The 21,665-nt window shown below is 34.7% G+C and overlaps 1 protein-coding gene across 1 annotated transcript; it reads left to right on the top strand.

Moving 5' to 3' along the window:
* Positions 1–1,247: 1,247 nt before the first annotated feature.
* Positions 1,248–16,696, top strand: LOC132544547 (obg-like ATPase 1). The gene is made up of 12 exons (XM_060208160.1): positions 1,248–1,408; positions 3,630–3,767; positions 4,610–4,692; positions 5,476–5,536; positions 6,145–6,272; positions 7,330–7,505; positions 10,649–10,723; positions 11,883–11,980; positions 12,608–12,748; positions 13,710–13,806; positions 14,290–14,412; positions 15,149–16,696. Exons 2-12 carry the CDS (start codon positions 3,664–3,666, stop codon positions 15,257–15,259), a joined length of 1,197 nt encoding a protein of 398 aa, XP_060064143.1. The 5' UTR covers positions 1,248–1,408; positions 3,630–3,663; the 3' UTR covers positions 15,260–16,696.
* The last annotated feature ends 4,969 nt before the right edge of the window (positions 16,697–21,665 follow it).

A 21,665-nucleotide genomic window follows, 5' to 3' on the forward strand; every position in this document is an offset into this window, starting at 1 on the left:
ATTCAAATGTCTATATACAGAACACTGTAATTGCAGAAAACATACAATTGATTAAAAAATCAACATTCCTTAATCCAGATTTCAAATCTCGATCATTATGAAATCATTGAGTTATTGTATTGCCAAACTTATATGCATTAATTATCTTATCCATTCAGAGATAAACTGAATAACTTAATAAATATTATTATGAAAATTGAATATTTACTGAATAAGATTTTACCTTACATTATTAAATTACCCATGAGTAAAACATATTTACTCACTAATTGTTTCCCGATCGAACCTGAAAAAAAAAAAAAATAGTCTCTAATAATAGTAAAAAGAAAAAAAACTTTCATCTTTACAAAGTAGAACTGATATTTCCCTTCAATGGGAAAATAACATTTAGATTTATCTAAAAAAAAACTAGTAGATCATAAAACAATAATTTCATGGGAAAATTATTGATAATGATATATTTTTTTTAAATGTACACAATATCTTGACTATAATATTGATGTTGCTAATATTTTTTGCATATAGAACAATTTTAACTTGGCATGCGTTCTTTAGATTACCCCACTATAAAGGTTTCAATTAAAAATAAATCCTTGTTTAAATTTATCTTGTCATGTTGAAATGGCCAATGTGGGGTTACATTTTTTTGGGAGTAACGTTTTAGCTTTGTGTTAGAAATTACTGTTTGGGCAGTCTTGAGTCTGTGTCTACGCACCAAAAACTAGCTTTACAGGGAGTGAAATTTTCATAGTGTTTAGATGTGGTCATGTTATGAAAGATTTCCAAGTTGGAATTTGTTGAAATGTAAGTAGTGTGTTATCGTGACATTGTTGTTGGTTTTAAGACAGGTGTTCAGAAATAAATTTCTTCTATAAAGTTGTAGTGTTAGGTTGGAATTAGCAGTATTTTTTGCATTTTTAGCATTTTTTAGTTGGTAACCATGACAATCACATGTAAGAAATCAGAGGATTTTTTTTTTATTTACACAAATTTTATCTTCTACCATTAATGTAATTGTTATGTAGTTTATAAATATATATACATGTAGGGATGTACTTTTCATAACCAAACCGCTATACCTGTATATTTCAATAATGACCAATAATTTCAGAAAAAAAAATGCAAATTAACCGTTTCCTGCTACCCCAACAACGCCGGGCGGTGCCGGGCAGTCCTGGGCTGTAATTAATAAAACCGGAAGTAGATGGCGATATAGATTTCCTGTTGCGATTTCGCCATATTGGGTAAACCACGTTTTGCCGGTTGGCAGGGTAGTACCAGTGCACTATCTTGACAAACACACAAGTCTGGCACCAGATGGTGCAATGAGAGTGAAATAAGAAGCTCTTTGTCTATTGAACCCGATTTAAGTTCATACGGACGACAGATACTTTCCATCAAACAAGAGGTGAGCAATTTGACATCATTGAGGAACGAAATAAGCGAAAAAACATGACATTTGATATTTCCAGGATTTTTGCTGATAATCATATGATATGAAATAGGCACTGCCTAGAAGCGAGCGCAAGTTGGTCAACAAGATGCACATTTTGAACTGCATTGAAGCTTGTTTTAAAAGTTTGTTTTGTATTCCGCAAGATTTTAACAAAACATCGGCACATACACATGTGCCAATGTATCATCATCTTATTATTCTTCTTCTAGAAAACAATTCATCATCATGACCTGCAGTGGTTTGATAAGTTTAACACACTTGTTTTAAAAGTTTGTTTTGTATTCCGCAAGATTTTAACAAAACATCGGCACATACACAATGTATCATCATCTTATTATTCTTCTTCTAGAAAACAATTCATCATCATGACCAGGCAGTGGTTTGATAGCCAGTTTAACACACTTGTCTTTCAAAAACATGCAAATCCAGCTATTCAAAGGGAATTTGGCGATTCCCAAATGAAGGGATGAACAAGTTTCCTGTCATCACAGTTAGACCCTTCTAGGAAAATGTAAGGTTACATGCTTACAACAAGTGTGCTTTTTATAAGTTGAAATAATAAAGTTGTCAACCATGCACATACAATCATACAAAAAAGACAAGTACAAAAGGACAGATCCAGCAATACATTGATTTATGGACAAATAATAACTCGGAATTTATGAATGACTGCATCAAACAAGCAGCAGATTTCAAGCAACATAAACTACCAGTCCTAGTAGAAAAACTTACAAATTACATGTTAGACTTGAGAAGAGCTTTGCACGGTAGAAGGCATGACAGGCTAGTCAATAGGTTTAGGCATGTGTGTATGACTGGGGTAACAATATCTGATCTTGAGAAAAATTATTTTTTTAAACAATTCTAGAAATTAAAGAAAACTCCAAACAAAACAAAAACAATGCATGCAACAAATCATGATTTTGAGTTTCACAAACCTAAACTAAGTTGTGGTTAAAAAAAACCTAGCCAGCATAAAGGACAGAGATCGGAAAAACCCAGAAATTTTTACTAAAACTAGCCTACTGAGCATGAATACCAGGTAATATGAAAACCTCACAATTTTGAAACAAATATACTTTGCTGGGAGTAAGGCCTGTATATCAGTTTGTACCAACTGTGATTATATATATATATTTACACATATTTCTGCACGGTTTGTATATGGGTATAAAGGTGTGTTTTTGTATCAGGACATTAGAGACTTGGTCAATGCTAATTTTGGTGGAATTATTTGCTGTTGATGAAATATCTTTAAGTCTGTTTGCAAGGAGGTAGAGTTTGCTACAGATGTCAAACTGTTTATTCCACCATTAGAAGCCTGAAAGCTAATATGATATAAATAAGACAGAGAAACATTATCAGACTGTTAACTGGTGTATTGTAAATGAGTAATTATTCCTATCTTTACCCTGAATTAAGTATATTGTCAAGGTATAATATGTTCTACCCTTACATCATCTTTATTTACACCTAAATCTATACCTATACCTTTATCTTGCCTCAAAAATTTGACAATTCACTAGTCCGTACTGTCGTTATTACTTCATTGATGACATTATATAGTATATAAAATGAAAACCAAAAAAATTGTATGGTTCACAGATTTCATTTGAAATGGAAAGGATTTATTGTAAAATACATGATATAAACAAATATTGTGAATCAACAGTGACAGCCTGTAAAGGTTACCTCCCTTCCATCATCATCATCATCATCATCATCATCAGGACGTGGCAACCGCGATATATGTGGTTTTTGGGTACCTTTTAAGTGCTTAGGAGAAGTATTTGGGAGGCTGGGTAGTCATCAAATTTGTTGGGGTAGTTTTGGGTGTTCTTGGGTATTTGTTAAGGTAGTTTTGTGTGTTTTGATGTATTTTTTAGGTAGTTTTGGGGTGTATGGGGGTAAATCGTTCTGTCACACTACATTTTCATGAACAAGCCTGAGTACCAAGCAGTCACAAGATTCATAACATAAAATTATTTTTGTTCTACATCTGCAGCAGTTCGTAACACAAATTTCTTATGTCAAAAGAAACCTGCAAAGCCTCAACCGGAAGTTAAGATTAGAAATTTTGGAATATTGCTTTTTTTTTTTTTAAACTTTCCAAACAGTCCTACATTTTCTCAGGATATACATCTAAGATTAAAATCTGTATCATTTTTGGCAGTTGGAGATAGTCCTGTGCAGACTGGGATTGAACTATGCCTCCGAAGAAAAAGGATGATGGGGCTTCAGCCATACCACCTCTAATAGGTCGTCTTGGAACCAATCTCAAGATTGGCATTGTTGGTCTGCCAAATGTAGGGTAGGTTTTTGTTAATTTGTTTAATTGTTAAGATTTGAAATTTATACAGTATTGCTACTCCATGTATACAGTGATTAATCTACAACTTATTTTCATGAGTTCATTTCAACTTTATTATTGAGAAAATCGTGTCCCACAATAGAAAATTGAAGTGTTTCCAGGGTTTTCCATAAGAGCCGGTTGCCAGCCAATTTGACCGGCTACTTTGATCATTTGGCTGCCTACACCAATCCAGTTCCGTAATAATGTTCCATACACGACTACAAGTACACGACAAGCCAGCCTCCTACTTACACTACACAGCCCACTACTAGATAAATTATGGAAAACCTTGTGTTTCCAGAAATTGGAAAAATTAGGTCCCACAATAGAAAATTGAAGTGTTTCCAGAAATTCGACCTGGTATGAGTCACAGAAAAATTCTACGAGTACAGGACTGGGGAATTGTGTGTAGATTGATCACTGTATATATTAAAACTTACATGAGGAATTTTGTTTTTAGATTTTTTCTTTACGTTCCCCACAGTCCCTTATCGTGTATATTTCATTTTAAGACTGATTGGGAAACAAAAAGTCATTTGCCAAGTTATGATCTTTAATGTAAGATTTTGACATTTAGTCTGTTTTGTACATCATGTTTCACAATTTCTCAACTACTTAATGGACCTGGTAAGTGTATTAAGTTAGTACTGAGTTGTGTTTATTGGTGAGGCTTGTATCAATAGCAGATTCTTTCAGTTTTTCCTGTTTATTCTTTTATTAAACAGGAATAATAATTCCTAGTTAAAAATAAAACTCAAATTTATTGAGTTATTCAGTAATTTATTTATTATTTATTTCAGGAAATCAACATTTTTTAATGTATTGACCAAAAGTTCCATCCCTGCTGAGAACTTTCCATTTTGTACGATTGATCCCAGTGAAAGTAAGTATAGATTTGTTACAGAGGGTAATAGTTTATTACGTGTACATGTGGTATGGTGATGATGTCAATGTATAGGAGTCATTTTGATTACAGTAGGGTTATTTCCCTTTCTTTGAATCTTGTTTTCTGGAGATAAATTTCTTAAATGTTATAGATATAATGCAGGTTTGGGGGAAAATTACTCGATGTAACAATGAAATATTTGTCTGAATGAAATATCAAAGATGGGGCTTCAATTTGACCTACGAAGCAAATACAACAGCTTGTATGTGCTATTGGTAGCCTCTGTTGTGCTCTTTTTAAGCTTCGCATCATTATCACTTCCAGGAAAAGGTCCTGTATCCAGAGTGTAACTATCAGGCAGAGATATGCTCACGAACTTCAAATAGTTTCGCTTCTCCAGTAGGATTCTATGAAGCTTGTGATCAGAGCTCTTAGGAATAAAGATATATGTACCACTGGCCAAGAAATGCTACTTAGTGCACAGTGGTGTGCTTCAGAATATTTTCTTTTGCAGAATGTTAACACCCAAGGAACAAAGGTTATTTCTAATGCTTTTACTATGGAATGAAATGTTTTTAGTTTAGTGGAAATTGACATGTTAAAAAGAGTTGAACACTGTTTCCATGATATATCCGTCTTCATTTTGACCCAGAACAACAGCAGTATATCCTTATGGTTTGGAGTGTAAATACCATTGCCATTACCAGGGTTGGCTTTTTGCCAAGTAAAGTACTCTGATATGTTTTAAAATCATGGACGCTAGGATTATCTATTTTGCAGGTCGTGTTGCTGTACCAGATGCTAGATTTGACCATCTTTGTCAGCACTATGTTCCAGCAAGGTAAACACTTTCAATACGTAACACGATATATAGGCTGAGTATATGTTCTCTGTGAAAATTGATTTTAGGTACAGAAGCATGTGTAAGTAAGTAAGGAAATTGTTAATCTGAAACGAAATATGATCTATGAAGAAGGAAAGAATTTTTTTTTAAAAACAAGGTAAAATATATCAAGTTGATAACACATTATCAAAGTCTGACTTCTTGTAGCAAACATTTATTGCTGTTTAAAGATGCTGTGCTTTACATATATCAGAGAGAGTCATTTCATACTAATGATCACTGTATGGAAAATGAAACTATGTTAAGTCTTACGGCCGATTATACAAACTGTACCATGTTAAGGTTTCATATGAGCATAGATATATCATACAAGTAATCATTTTAAATACAGATTGTATTAATTATACATATTTCAAATAATTGTTTGTAAAAGGGAAAAAAATTAGCACAAAACAAAAATGCCAGAAACTTTTTTGCTTAAGCTTGTATACAAAATTTTTCACAGATATTCTTTTGTTATCTTGGTTGAAAACCTACTTCATTTAAATTGATTTGAAAGAATGATAAAAAAGCCTTCAGAAATGACCATGACTTTTTCATTGTAGCAAAGTACCAGCTTATTTAAATGTAGTGGACATCGCAGGACTGGTGAAGGGTGCCCACGAAGGTCAAGGGCTTGGAAATGCTTTCTTGTCAAATATCAACGCTTGTGATGCGATCTTCCATTTGACACGTAAGATCTTTGCTTATGTATTGTGAAGCACTTTTGGAAATTGTCATTATTTGTTTTTAGCCCATCAGGTAGTGCAGGTTATCCTTGCCTTTTTTTTCAATAAATTTGCACAAAATAGCAAAACAGTTTAGTTAGAGAACCCTCAAATTTTCATGCTTTGAATTATTTTAGATAACTATTGTTTCATTATATGAATTTCATGTTTTTGAATTGCTGGATATGCCAAGAATTTTGGAACTTCTTTTCGTCTACCCAGTAAGTTTTGACCGATTATCAAAGCACTGAGAGTACATGGCAGGGCTCTCGATCTGCTAGATTTGGGGCCAATATTTAGTCCCATTCCCAATGCAAAATAGTATCTTTTTTTCCCAATTTAGACCCCAAGTTTTCCCAATTCTAAGGAAAACACCATTATTTTTCCCAATTCTAAGGGCCCCGGGCCCCAGTCCCAAAATGGGGTATGAGAACCCTGCATGGTCAAATGGTACAACAAAAATAACCACTCAAGTGTCAGATTAATGGCTTTCCAGTTTTGACAGCATTTTATACATTAGACCTAGATGTACATGTTCCAATTTATGACCAATAAAACAACAAAATGGCTGATGAATTTTTAGAATTGAAGTTTCCTGCTAGTTCCAAATAATATTTTGAATAGATCTTTATCAAAGAAGATGCTGCATTTGATAGGATGCTTTAATGATATCAAATAAGTTAAAGTAGCCCTACACTAAATAAAAAAAATTCTATTGTCCAATGCACTATCACCTCGTCATACACATTGACCATTTTCAGTAGCATACATAGTTACCTTTAAATTTTTACATAGTAATTGGCTTTCTATGCAGACATTGTATGTAAAAACAAACTTGAACAAGAAAACCAATTAATCCTTGTTTTGAAACAAGGATTAAAGAAAGTCAGAGCCAAAAAGTACTCCAAAATAACACCAATATTTCTCAGCTTTGATATCAAATTTGGAAATCTTCAATTAAAGCCCCTGTCAAGCATTTTTTTTTTCAATGGTTTTGACAATTTATTAAATGTAATATGACAGGTGCATTTGATGATGAAGAAATCGTCCATGTGGAGGGGGATGTAAACCCAGCTCGAGATTTACAGATTATCCATAACGAGCTCCGACTAAAAGACCTTGAGTACCTAACCAAGCATCTAGAAGGACTGGAGCGTTCTGTCGTCAGGGGTGGCAACAAGCAGGGCAAAGCTGAATATGTAGGTTGTAGGTTATTGAACAATATAGGTTGATTTATTGTCCTCAGTGTAGGTTGTAGGCTGTCACATGATATAGGTTGATTATTGTCCTCAGTGATGTGTAGGTTGTAGGATGTCACATGATATAGGTTGAATTATTGTCCTCGGTGTAGGTTGTAGGCTGTCACAAGATATAGGTTGATTTATTGTCCTCAGTGTAGGTTGTAGCCTGTCACAAGATATAGGTTTATTTATTGTCCTCAGTGTAGGTTGTAGGATGTCGCATGATATAGGTTGATTTATTGTCCTCAGTGTAGGTTGCAGGCTGTCACAAGATATAGGTTGATTTATTGTCCTCAGTGTAGATTGTAGGCTATCACAAGATATAGGTTGATTTATTGTCGTCAGTGATGTGTAGGTTGTAGGCTGTCACAAGATATAGGTTGATTTATTGTCCTCAGTGATGTGTAGGTTGTAGGCTGTCACATGATATAGGTTGATTTATTGTCCTCAGTGTAGGTTGTAGGCTGTCACAAGATATAAGTTGATTTATTGTCCTCAGTGATGTGTAGGTTGTAGGCTGTCACATGATATAGGTTGATTTATTGTCCTCAGTGATGTGTAGGTTGTAGGCTGTCACATGATATAGGTTGATTTATTGTCCTCAGTCTAGGTTGTAGGCTGTCACAAGATATAGGTTGATTTATTGTCCTCAGTGTAGGTTGTAGGCTGTCACAAGATATAGGTTGATTTATTGTCCTCAGTGATGTGTAGGTTGTAGGCTGTCACATGATATAGGTTGATTTATTGTCCTCAGTGTAGGTTGTAGGCTGTCACATGATATAGGTTGATTTATTGTCCTCAGTGTAGGTTGTAGGCTGTCACAAGATATAGGTTGATTTATTGTCCTCAGTGATGTGTAGGTTGTAGGCTGTCACAAGATATAAGTTGATTTATTGTCCTCAGTGTAGGTTGTAGGCTATCAAAAGATATAGGTTGATTTATTGTCCTCAGTCTAGGTTGTAGGCTGTCACAAGATATAGGTTGATTTATTGTCCTCAGTGTAGGTTGTAGGCTGTCGCATGATATAGGTTGATTTATTGTCCTCAGTGTAGGTTGTAGGCTGTCACAAGATATAGGTTGGTTTATTGTCCTCAGTGATGTGTAGGTTGTAGGCTGTCACATGATATAGGTTGATTTATTGTCCTCAGTGATGTGTAGGTTGTAGGCTGTCACAAGATATAAGTTGATTTATTGTCAGTGTAGGTTGTAGGCTGTCAAGATATAGGTTGATTTATTGTCCTCAGTGATGTGTAGGTTGTAGGCTGTCACAAGATATAGGTTGATTTATATAGGTTGATATATTCACAAGATATAGGTTGATATTGTCCTCAGTGTAGGTTGTAGGCTGTGATATAGGTTGTAGGCTGTCACAAGATATAGGTTGATTTATTGTCCTCAGTGTCACATGATATAGGTTGATTTATTGTGTAGGTTGTAGGCTGTCACAAGATATAGGTTGATTTATTGTCATGTGTAGGTTGTAGGCTGTCACATGATATAGGTGTTTCTACTGTGCTACTGTGTAGGTTGTAGGCTGTCACAAGATATAGGTTGATTTATTGTCCTCAGTGTAGGTTGTAGGCTGTCACAAGATATAGGTTGATTTATTGTCCTCAGTGTAGGTTGTAGGCTGTCACATGATATAGGTTGATTTATTGTCCTCAGTGTAGGTTGTAGGCTATCACAAGATATAGGTTGATTTATTGTCCTCAGTGTAGGTTGTAGGCTGTCACATGATATAGGTTGATTTATTGTCCTCAGTGTAGGTTGTAGGCTATCACAAGATATAGGTTGATTTATTGTCCTCAGTGTAGGTTGTAGGCTGTCACATGATAGGTTGTAGGCTGTCACATGATATAGGTTGATTTATTGTCCTCAGTGTAGGTTGTAGGCTGTCACATGATATAGGTTGATTTGTTGTCCTCAGTGTAGGTTGTAGGCTGTCACAAGATATAGGTTGATTTATTGTCCTCAGTGTAGGTTGTAGGCTGTCACAAGATATAGGTTGATTTATTGTCCTCAGTGTAGGTTGTAGGCTGTCACAAGATATAGGTTGATTTATTGTCCTCAGTGATGTGTAGGTTGTAGGCTTTCACAAGATATAGGTTGATTTATTGTCCTCATGTGTAGGTTGTAGGCTGTCACATGATATAGGTGTGTAGGTTGTAGGCTGTCACATGATATAGGTTGATTTATTGTCCTCAGTGATGTGTAGGTTGTAGGCTGTCACAAGATATAAGTTGATTTATTGTCCTCAGTGTAGGTTGTAGGCTGTCACATGATATAGGTTGATTTATTGTCCTCAGTGTAGGTTGTAGGCTGTCACAAGATATAGGTTGATTTATTGTCCTCAGTGATGTGTAGGTTGTTGTATGCTGTCACATGATAAAGGTTGATTTATTGTCCTCAGTGTAGGTTGTAGGCTGTCACATGATATAGGTTGATTTATTGTCCTCAGTGATGTGTAGGTTGTAGGCTGTCACATGATATAGGTTGATTTATTGTCCTCAGTGTAGGTTGTAGGCTGTCACAAGATATAGGTTGATTTATTGTCCTCAGTGATGTGTAGGTTGTAGGCTGTCACAAGATATAGGTTGATTTATTGTCCTCAGTGTAGGTTGTAGGCTGTCACAAGATATAGGTTGATTTATTGTCCTCAGTGATGTGTAGGTTGTAGGCTGTCACAAGATATAGGTTGATTTATTGTCCTCAGTGTAGGTTGTAGGCTGTCACATGATATAGGTTGATTTATTGTCCTCAGTGTAGGTTGTAGGCTGTCACAAGATATAGGTTGATTTATTGTCCTCAGTGTAGGTTGTAGGCTGTCACATGATATAGGTTGATTTATTGTCCTCAGTGTAGGTTGTAGGCTGTCACATGATATGGACTAGTCTGCTTTTCTATTAATGTGTAGGTTGATGATTGACATTACATATGACATGTAGGTTGATTCCAGGAACTACTGAATTCTGCCAAGGTGTTTACTTCTTCTTGTGTTTGTAATGCATTTGCATTTGAATGCAAGATTAATATCTGTGTCGTCTGGCATATGACCAGTTTTACTCTTTAATATTTCAATGTATTCATATTTTGTGTTCTAGGACTGTCTGGTGAAGGTCAGAGATGTACTCAATGCTGACAAGTGGGTGCGACAATCTTCATGGGATAACAAAGAGGTGAGAACACCTGTCTGTAACACAGACATGCAGTTTGTCTGTCTTCTACCCATAATGTCATCTGTCTGTCATCTACCTACAATGTCTGTCTGTTATCCCCCAAAACAATACTCATTTGTCATCCCCCAATATGTCCGTTTGTCATCCCCCAATATGTCTGTCTGTGATCCCCCAATATGTCCGTCTGTGATCCCCCAATATGTCCGTCTGTGATCCCCCAATATGTCCGTCTGTGATCCCCCAATATGTCTGTCTGTGATCCCCCAATATGTCCGTCTGTGATCCCCCAATATGTCTGTCCGTAATCCCCCATATTGCTGACAGAAATAGCAGTTAGGAGATAGATACTATGACTGTACAAATACACCTCAATGCTCATGCGAGGTAGCAATCAACTACAGGTCGCTAATCATTTCGGAATTCAGACCAAGATCCAGACATCCAGGTGAAATTTCGTGGCATCAATTTCGGTTCATTAGGCTTGCCCGCTTACATGACAGGAGATTAGTAGCAGTCGAGACGGCTTGAATCACCATTGGTAATGTTAATCAATGTATCAACTCAAAACCAGAAATTGTGAGAAATAGACTGCCTTTCGTATTAAGGCACCATTTTGACCTTTCTGTCTGATAGCATTAGACCACAAGTTGCAAAAGTTTGTAGGGACTACAACCCAGGATATTGTCCCAATTGTTTGGCCTCCATATAGCCCTGATATCTCCCCAACGAAACAATTGTGGGATGAATTAGATAGAAGATTTCAAGTTGAGCAAACAACCCAAATAACCTCCACCGGAATAGAATAATCATCCTCTACAAAAGTCAATCTCCTTATGAATTTCATGTCGCACAGAATTGGAAATGCTATAGTGTTTTGGGAGGACACAGATGTTGTTAGGGATCGGTCTGACTACTGCCGTTATTTCAACTTTATGTATATTGATGAATTCCTTATTTGTTATAGGGATGGTCCAATATTGGAGGTTGAATACGTATTGCATTTCAAATTGAGGCAGATTGCGTATAAATATTAATTTATTAAACTGTTAAGTTAAAGTTGTGTTTCCTTGTTCCTATTAGTGTATGTAACTGGATGATGGTTTCCATCACAGAAATAATATTTGTTAATGGATTATCTGTTTATTTTCCTGATATTCAGATTGAGATCTTAAATGGACACCTATTCCTGACCTCCAAACCTGTCATATATCTAGTGAATTTATCAGAAAAAGATTACACAAGAAAAAAGAATAAATGGTAAGTACAATTAAAGCATTATCATGTTGTTACTTTTACTTATGGTGATCTTACTGAGGGAGTGTGGATTTGATCTTGTATGTGGTCGTTTGATTGGTTAAAGTCTTCGCGATTTGTCCAATTTCTATGCGTTGTCTCACTGACAAATATCAGTGTCCTGTCCCTATGATCTTGTGTGTGGAAACCCTGCAAATTAAATAATAAAATAAAATAATAAACCGAAAGATTATTTATTTTCATAGGACTTTAAAATTTTTTGGGTTTTTTTTTTTTATCCCTGCAGTCGCTTTTGAGATCTTATGAATATTAATTCTGACTAAAATCACTAGAGTTAGAAATACATATGAATTTTTTACTGTTTGTCATTTTATTGGCATCCAAGTTCATGGATTTAAGAGTATGCATAAAATCAACCTATTGTCAGTAACCAGCAGGCTTAGAGTCCAGATAATTGGCGAGACACTTGTTAGAATGAAGGCCTTTGAAGTTTGTTCAAATAAAGTTCCATGACTTACTTTCAAAAATGGAGAAATAAATGCTCTAAATTATTAAAATATCTATGTGAAATGCATATATTTTTGTTCAAATTCTTGTAATAACTATTTTTATTGATTATGTTTATGTCAGGTTAGTGAAAATAAAGGAATGGATTGATGCTAATGACAAGGGTTCCATTGTGATCCTGTTCAGTGGGATACTGGAGTCTAAACTGATTGACATGGCTGAGGATGAACAGGAAGCTTACCTCAAGGAGCACCAAATCGTCAGGTAGAATTTTATATCAATCCAATTATACGCTCACTGCCTGGTTATAGGCCCACTCATACTACAATGCAGTTTCAGTAGAAATTTTAGGCAAATTTTCTATAGCACTGTCCTGTAATAACTTACCCCGTATTTTGGGTTAAGAGTTCTAGTATATTTCAAGATAAATGCATTCATAAAGAATTGATGAAGTCACACACTGTGATGAATTAAGGGTCTATTACAGGAAAAACCTGTAAATGATTAATCACTTAGTGTTGGTTGATAAATAGTTGACTGGTTTCATCGCTATACACATAACAACCAAACATTTGAAAGGTTTTGTAAGGTGTTCAAGGAATGATAACACATTGGAAAAGTGCTCATTCAAGGAATGATAACACATAACCAATGAACTTTTCTTAAAAGACATTTTGCAATTTTTGAGATTTCAAGAAGAAGTTTTATTCTGAATAGTGTATTTTCATGTACAATGATGCGCTACATACAAAAACATGGTATTTAATTGCAATTATGTTTTGTCTGGTGTCGTGCATCATCAATTATGTGTTATAAACAATTTATATTTTCCACATCTTCTCAATAACTAAAAGCCCCAGAGTCACAGTATTGGGAAAGTAGTATGTTGGGATGACGTGCTACCAAGTTTCTTTAAATGAATGATCTCAACCTATTTTCAAGGTCACAGGGGTCAAATATGTTAAAGTCTATTAACAATACCTTTAATTACCAAATGACCCAGGGTCATCATATTTAGCCAGTAGCTTGTTGGGATGAAAGGCTAACTACACTGATGCAAGACAAGAAAATAATATGGCTAGTCTCATGACTGTCTAAAATAAATTCTAATCTGTCCAAACATTGTCTGAACTGATACGTTAAGTTCATTGCCAGTCAGGCTTTTTCTGATTAATGAGCAATCATTGGAGAAATGTGTCTTGAGATGAAGTGTTTTTATTTTCAGTGCACTAGACAAAATCATCGTCAATGGTTACAAGGCACTCAATTTGGTGTACTTTTTCACAAGTGGGAAGGATGAAGTCAAAGCATGGACAATACATGTATGTTATCACTTGTAATAGGACTCCTGTCATCATTTCTGAATGTAGTTATGAAATTCGAGCATAATTTCTATAGTATGTATAATATAATCATTTCATTATTGCTGCTATTGCTACAACATTGATTTGTAATTTAGAGTTTTCTCTACTTTAATGTGAACACAGCCTATGGAAACTGATATAAATGTTAATATATATATTTTTTTTAGCCCACCTGGTCCGAAGGGGAAAGGGAGTAAACATTTAAAAATCCTACTCTTCCTGTAGGAATGATTGAAATTTGTCCATATTTTGTCTTAAGCATTGTTAGGTGAAAGGAAATTAATTTTGTATAAACTATTTATAAAAAAACTCCCTTTTGTCGGTTGAAATGATCCGATAATGAATTTTATCAGATTTATAGCTTAATTTATTTGTAATTTAAAAGTACAAAAACCAGTTGAATGGTTAAGATGAGCGCAAACTATTTTTTTCTGTTTTTAGAAACACACTAAGGCCCCACAAGCAGCTGGACGAATCCATACTGACTTTGAGAAAGGCTTTATCATGGCTGAAGTGATGAACTATGCAGATTTCAAAGAATTTGGATCTGAAAGTGAATGCAAGGTGAGAAATCCCCATGATAATGATGAAAACAATTCTTAACTGGTTTTGTTAGCAACGCCTAAAATAATCAATTTGATAAATAATACATGATAAATAGGACAGTCAATGACTACCTTTGATAGAAAGTTGAGATGTCAATGCTTCAACCTACAAAGAAAGTATAACACCAGCAAAAATTGAAATCTTCATTTGTCTCCCTGGTTGATTTTATCAGGCCAATTGTTAAGATATTTCTATATATTCCTGATATTGTGAGGTAAATGTTGATGGTAAATCATATTAAGGGAATCATTTCATGTTACGGTACAGTGCACCAATTGAAATATTATCATTGTAAACATTCTTGCATGACAGGCTATCTTAGATTAATAGTAAACAGCTTTGTCAACGAAAATTGATTTGAGGTAAATGTAGTCTAATTGGTGATTGATTAAAATTTACTGTTGACTTTATAACTCATTTGTTGACGAGAAAACATGACATTGTGGCTGCAAAACAGTTCGTTAAATGTAAACATGGTCAATGATATTGAAAATATCTAAAAACAAAATTGGGACAGATAGTACATTTTTGGAAAGTTTTCCCTTTGCATCTAATGACATCTACAATTGTATTTGTTTGGTCATTTGATGTGAGATTACTAAATTTTATCTTTCCATTCTTCTGTTTGGTAGACCCTATTAGATATAGGAGTAGATGACTATGTTCCCATACAACTTCTGCCCTTTGATTTTAGGCCAATGGAAAGTATCGTCAGAAAGGTCGTGACTATATGGTGGAAGACGGCGACATCATACTATTTAAATTCAACGCAGGAGCAGGATTATCTGACAAAAAAAAGAAGTGAAAGATATTATCAAATATTCCAGCTGCTTAAGGATTCCTTTCTTCATTGCCTTAGTTACTATGACAACACTGCCTGCAGTTGAATTTCAGGACCACAGCATACAAGTGTCATGTATGTGTGACAAGGCAGTTGAGAAGGATGTGGAAGTCTTACACCATATACCCTGTCATTGTGAGGGGACCAGATCGTGATTAACAGCCAAAAATTCTCAACAATTTCGATATCAAATCCTGGAATCATTGCAATTCTTTTATTATGAATTATGGATACTATATATTTTAAGGATATTTTCCTGTTTGAAGGATCTTTCAACAGTTTTCCCATCTTTGTGTTACATGCAGTGTTTCAGTTCCAAATCTGCTTTTTTCAATATCATGAGTTAATTATTTTCCTTGGGATGCTAAAGTGCACTCAGTTTTCATGTTTTAGTTGTGAAAGAAAAACAGAAAAAAATGAGTTAATGCTTAAAAAAAGTTTGCTGAGAAAAACTTCTACAGTCAAAAGTGTTCTGGAGTTAGTATCAGAATGGAAGGTGAAAATAAGAAATAAAATTTGCTTTTAACAGCTGTAAAAATCTTTGTACTATACTATTGTATATCATTGCTTTGATGATAAAGTTTATGTATTGTCCTGCAGCATTTAACACATCCAAGGATTTCACTCTTAATATATGTAACCGACGTGATATCGTCACCGGTTTCAGTAAAATATTATTTTCATGTGCTATGGGTTGGCTACTATTTGCCAGTAGAAATTACTTGAAACCCATAAGAAAGTAAATTGAACACGCTTTAGGCAAATTTTGTCAACACATAAATATTCTTGCAGACCCAAGTTAGATTCTGTCAAATTTCAGTTCTTTTGAAACTGCAGAGAATGTGGAGAAGATGGTTGTTTTTAACTGATAAAGTGTATTGGTTACTTTTGGTTAGTATTACATCTGTTTATAGTTTATCGTGTCATGTCTGTTTCTTTACAAGAACACTGGACAATATTCCACAGCTCAAAATTACAAATTATTCCAAATTCCACTGTCTCAAGTGTGAGTGCAAAATATGAAACCATTTCATTCATACTTTGCTACTTGAGAAAGAAGTGAAGGATTGGTGTTATTGGAAATACCATACAAGTTTATTTATTATTACTATTTTTGTTTGTTTGTTTGTTTGTTTGAAGTATTGCTAAATGAATGGGGTACAACTTGTGGAATCTGTTGGATATTTAAATGGCATAAAGTAAATCCTGAAGTTATCAATATTTACTTACAGATGTGTCTCGTGGTGGCCATTTGTAATTTCTCAATACACATTACCAGGTAGTTAAATGTACAGATTGAAAGCATGAATTATGAACATAATGGATTATTACAAACCTGAAATTATGTGATGCCATTATGTATGTAGTAAATTGAAATAAATTGAAATCAATTCAAGAAAATGGGTTTTCTTTCTTGTTTCTAGTTTCTTCCATTCACTGTAATAAAATACAGTCAGATTGTTTTTTTCTTTGTTCAATAGTTTATGAAGCTAAATAGACATTTTCCTTTAAACTGACTTTTCCAATATGGTTTTCAAATATCCCCTTGTATTTCAATATATTTTGATACCTGTCTATCAGAATGACGCATTGCTATCAAATAATTACCTTTAATCGTTAGCAATAACTCCTGTAAATATGGTGAGGCAATCAATGTGAGGCCAGTGTTGGAAATTCTTGAAGGACTGCTGCACAAGAGAATGGCACCTTTCAATACAATTTTAGCATTCACTAGTAGTACCTGGAATGGATTAGACTGCATCAGAGAGCTGTTGCTCACAGCATTGTGTTACCTGTGATTATATATCCTAAACTTACCTGTAATTATATCATATTGTTGCATTATGTGCCTTTAACAACACTATTGTGACATTATAGATGAAGGACCTTGCATGACTTTCAACAAAACTGCCCCCAGTCCTCCCTCCCAAATATATAAATCTTAAATGAAATGAAAAAAATTAACAAATATTGCCACAAACAAAAATGCTCATATCCTCATACTGACAACATCTCTGCTGTCTTATGGTGTATTTTTGTTCAATCTTTCTCACTTTTTAGGTCATTTGTCACAAAGTATCATGGTGACCGATTGGATAACCTTTGTCTGGCACCATGCGTCCTTAACCTTTATACATTTTCAACTTCTTCTCAAAAACCTATGAACCAATTTCAATGAAATTTTCCAGAAACCTTCCCCTGCCCAAGATGAACCAAAATAGTGAATCATACGGTCCCGATTCCACGGATTGGGCCAAAATTCAAATTTAATCATAATGAGGGTTTTCAGCAATGCTTATTTCCCATAGTGGTCAGACTAAAGATTTTTTCACTCTTTGAGACCACTCACCCATACATTGCATTGTACCATCAAAGTTGGTTCCCTTAGCTGTCCTTTTAATTGAAATTAACCAATGACGCATTTGTCTAATTAACTAATTATATAACTAAATTACTAAACTATGAACACCGATTGTCGCAAAACGAATAAAAAATAATCGTTTTAACAATAGAGGAAAGTTCAAACCATAAACTAAATACCAAAATACTAAAACAATGAGTATACATCCAATATCATTGATATTTTAAGCATTGTGTGAGGAAAACGTCAATTTTGTGAGCAAATTACATTTGATGTCCTTTATACTCAGTCAATTCAAAATTATTTAACATATATTTATCTCCTACTGTAATATTGCCCAAAGATGGAAACTTCACCATTCGTGCAAAGTGTCATTTTTGTTTTTGGTGTGTGGCGCCAAAAGGACTTGTTGAACGATAGTGGACATAGGGGACCACACTGTTACACTCCAAACGTGTGTCTTTCCTCATATATAATAACCCCTAGCACGCATACAAGTAATGCCGACGTGTCCTAAAATGACTATATCTGTCAGTTACAATTAGGACGTTAAATACATTATATGACCGATAATTTTTATACAAATCCTCCAACATTATATTATATACCCCAATATCGTCAATTGTTCATATGACATTATTTTCTAGTAGACTTTCAACGCCTAATACAGTACCGTTGTCACAAAGAATGGTAGATCTGTAGGTGCGGGTTGTAAAGTTGCCTTTAGGAGAGACATTAAAACCAAGAAACCTGTCAGAAATGTCGGATTTCCCAGCACAATTGGTTGTTGGATGTTTTAAAAGCAGACGGCAATAACTTTATTGATGATCAAGAGATTGGTATGTATGCTAAGCGTTTTAAGAATTATCAGAATAGAAAGTCACAACCTGAAGGTCAAAACGTTGGTGTTGATGATAACATGTAGCGTAACATCCCAGTATTATCCATAGAGGATCAATTTTACGGCCAGTCATCCCACGCAAAATGCGCATTATGTATGAAGAGTTTCAATCAAACCTCGACCATGTTGCCCTAGTTGATAAAACCCCAATTCATCTGTCATCACAGGTTGTGGTGTCCATGGTCTTCACGTGCTTGTTCTCAACACCTCGTAGTGATAGATCTTAACCCTAACGTTCAAACCCGCAATGATGAAAGAGAAATGTTGACTTCCCAGCTACCTTTCACATCAAAGGAAATCACTAATGATCTTTTGGAGATATCACATGGTCTGGTTGGACAAGAGCACAGTTTCTTTATTATTGTTCATCCTCTATTGCATTGTTCTTTACACCCCAAGCCAGATCTTACTAGGAGGGCCAAGTCACTATTTTTCAAACTAGATGCTACTGCGGATAATTGTGACTTTCCGAAGTTATACATGCAATGTAGATTCCGCAACTTGTCGTCTCTTCACTCGACTGGGACAACAAGAACAACATTACTGTACGATGTATACCAACTCTGATATGGCCAATCAGATTCTAGAATGAAGAAACCTTATTGGATTCCAGGTAAGATGGTTTTATTCAGCAGTTGCAAAATATCTAATGTTTGTGGTTATCAGAGAACATGACGGCCATTTTGAAAGTGGAAATTTCACTTTAGTGGGTTACAAGTGTAGGTGACAGCATCTTCGCTAGCCAAGGCCACTTAGTTTCACGACCGTGAAACTAAGTGGCCTTGGCTCGCGAAGATGAGGTGACAGTCACTTTGTACTAATAAAACTAAATGTAAACATTTTATTTCAGTTCACTATACAATACTGCGATCCGAAACAGATTTCCCCTTTGGTCGTTTTACCTTGATAATACATAGCAATATTGTCAATCAGTTTAATTACTTTGAACAAAACTCCCAATTACTATTTTGGGCAATTTATCTGACACTCTTTGAAGATGAACATATACTTGCGAATGGACTCTGATATTTGACCTTCAGAAAATGTCGCTTAATCTAAAAATATAATGTTCTCAGTCCTCAAAATCCATCACATTTTTATCTCCTGTTCCCAATATATTCAAAAGTGTGACTTCTTCCTTTGCATATGATATCTGTTCATATTTAGCTTTCGCAAAAAAATGAAGAAATTATAATGCAGCATTTTCCATAAAAACACAGACATTTTGTTTTCATTTTGGCACAAAAGCATATAATCTTGCGTAGGTACATGTTTGGACTTAAATGTCTATTTATAAATGTATGTCTACAGAAGCTACCCATAGCACGTACAAGCTGTTGTATTTAATTCTTAGGACATTTTGAAACCATACCTTTCAAAAATTTTTTCAACGCCCAATATGGTAGTGTCAAATGCTCTTCATGGATGGAAGCATCTTAGGTGCTTTACCAAAATTGTGAATTTCATGGCCCCGGGGTCTCACATTTTCCCGTTGGTAAGGGGTCAAGTTTACTATAATTCATAAATGAAAAACAATTTTTTTTTGTGCGTAATTTGTTTAAATTCCATCGGAAATATTTCAAACTTGGTAAAAATACTGAGCAAAGTATGACGGCTTAATGACATACCCATATTGATCTTGAACGACCCCAAGGGACTGATGGGCGGGGTCAGAATAACCCAGATTTCTGAAATCTTCCTCTCAACGCCCAGATATTGTAGTATCAAATGCTCTTCATGGATGGAAACATCTTCAGGTGCTTTACCAAAATGGATCTTACATTACTCCATGGGGGAGATTAACGTGAATATGTTGTTTTTTTTTTTAAATAAAAATTGCAGTTTTTATTGGAAATAATTTTGTAAGAATTATTGGTATAAATGACAGTTTTGATGGTATGCATGTATTGACACTGGCTTACTATCAATAAAATAAAATCTAATTATGCCTTCTTCTGCTATATATGTAGGTATGTATGTATATATGTCAATAGGAAAGGGCTTTGGTATAATTATTGAAACTTGTGCCCTGTTTTTAAAGCTTATTTCGGTAATAAATTATGTTTAAAACTAAAATTGTTTGATAAAAATAAAATGATAAAGAGGAGTATAAGCAAAAACAATCTTTAATTTCACAATAAAAATATGTCTTAGTGGATGGTATGTGGAAATACTTTATACGTCACGAAATAATGAAAATAAGATATTCTAGCTCCGGTGATGTCTTAGATAAGGTTTCTGTATTGGAAATGTTTTCCATTTGTTGTCTGGTTTGAACTATACAAGGCCTTTATTGGTGGGTGGGTTCTGCGAGAGGTGTGGTCGATACACATAAAACTAAAAAATATTGACAGAAAGAAAATACGAAAGTGATTGGGACAACACCAGTCATTTTCTAAGCATATTTTTATTCTATAACTTTAAAAATGTCATTTGATATTGATTAAATAAAATTTTCTTAATAATCAATGACCTTGGAGATACTTTATCATAAATTAATGCCATAACACGGTCTTAAATTGTTAATGTTTTGAGACTAATGTGTACATTCCTGTGACAACAAAATTTCATACAAGTCCTTTGTGCATAAAGATAATGATTCTGGGACACGTTTTTTGGGAAACGATACTAGGCCTCCTATATAGCTTTCGTCGTTGATTCAGACATGTATTGGGTTAATCCAAAAGTCTTGTCAAGCGCAGCTTATGAAAAGTAAAATGCGAGAGGTCACACCCCCTTGAAGTCGGATTATACAACACTTATCTGCTTACGGTCGACGCCTTGCTAGGGCCCACGAAAGGTGTGCCAATTTAAAAATAATTGTTATTTTCAAAGTCTTTCTCGTTGTCATATCTTCAAATACACCTGGCCATACACCGATCGGTTTCGTTTAACTAAAATGGTGAAAAATGTATCTATATAAAATATTCTATTCCGTATGAAATAAATAAGACAAATGCGATACTCCCTAAATAGGCCTCATGTACCGGAAACAATCTTGGCCACACCCCATGTAGGCCGGAATCGATATTTCTGCCGATAGTGTCTCGTAATGCATGTCGTTGATTCTGACATTTTCATTACAAGATCCACATTCTATGAACATT

This window comes from Ylistrum balloti, unplaced genomic scaffold, assembly GCF_031769215.1.
Source record: "Ylistrum balloti isolate Yb309-2 unplaced genomic scaffold, AGI_CSIRO_Ybal_v1 Utg369590, whole genome shotgun sequence".
NCBI classification, from domain to species: domain Eukaryota; kingdom Metazoa; phylum Mollusca; class Bivalvia; order Pectinida; family Pectinidae; genus Ylistrum; species Ylistrum balloti.

What these genes read in the sequence shown, in the direction of transcription:
- LOC132544547 (XM_060208160.1), top strand. Translation starts at nt 3,664, where the DNA reads ATGCCTCCGAAGAAAAAGGATGATGGGGCTTCAGCCATACCACCTCTA. An exon ending in ACAAGAAAAAAGAATAAATG is followed by an intron (nt 11,981 to 12,607) that starts GTAAGTACAATT and finishes TGTTTATGTCAG; the next exon opens with GTTAGTGAAAATAAAGGAAT. An exon ending in GATCTGAAAGTGAATGCAAG is followed by an intron (nt 14,413 to 15,148) that starts GTGAGAAATCCC and finishes CTTTGATTTTAG; the next exon opens with GCCAATGGAAAGTATCGTCA.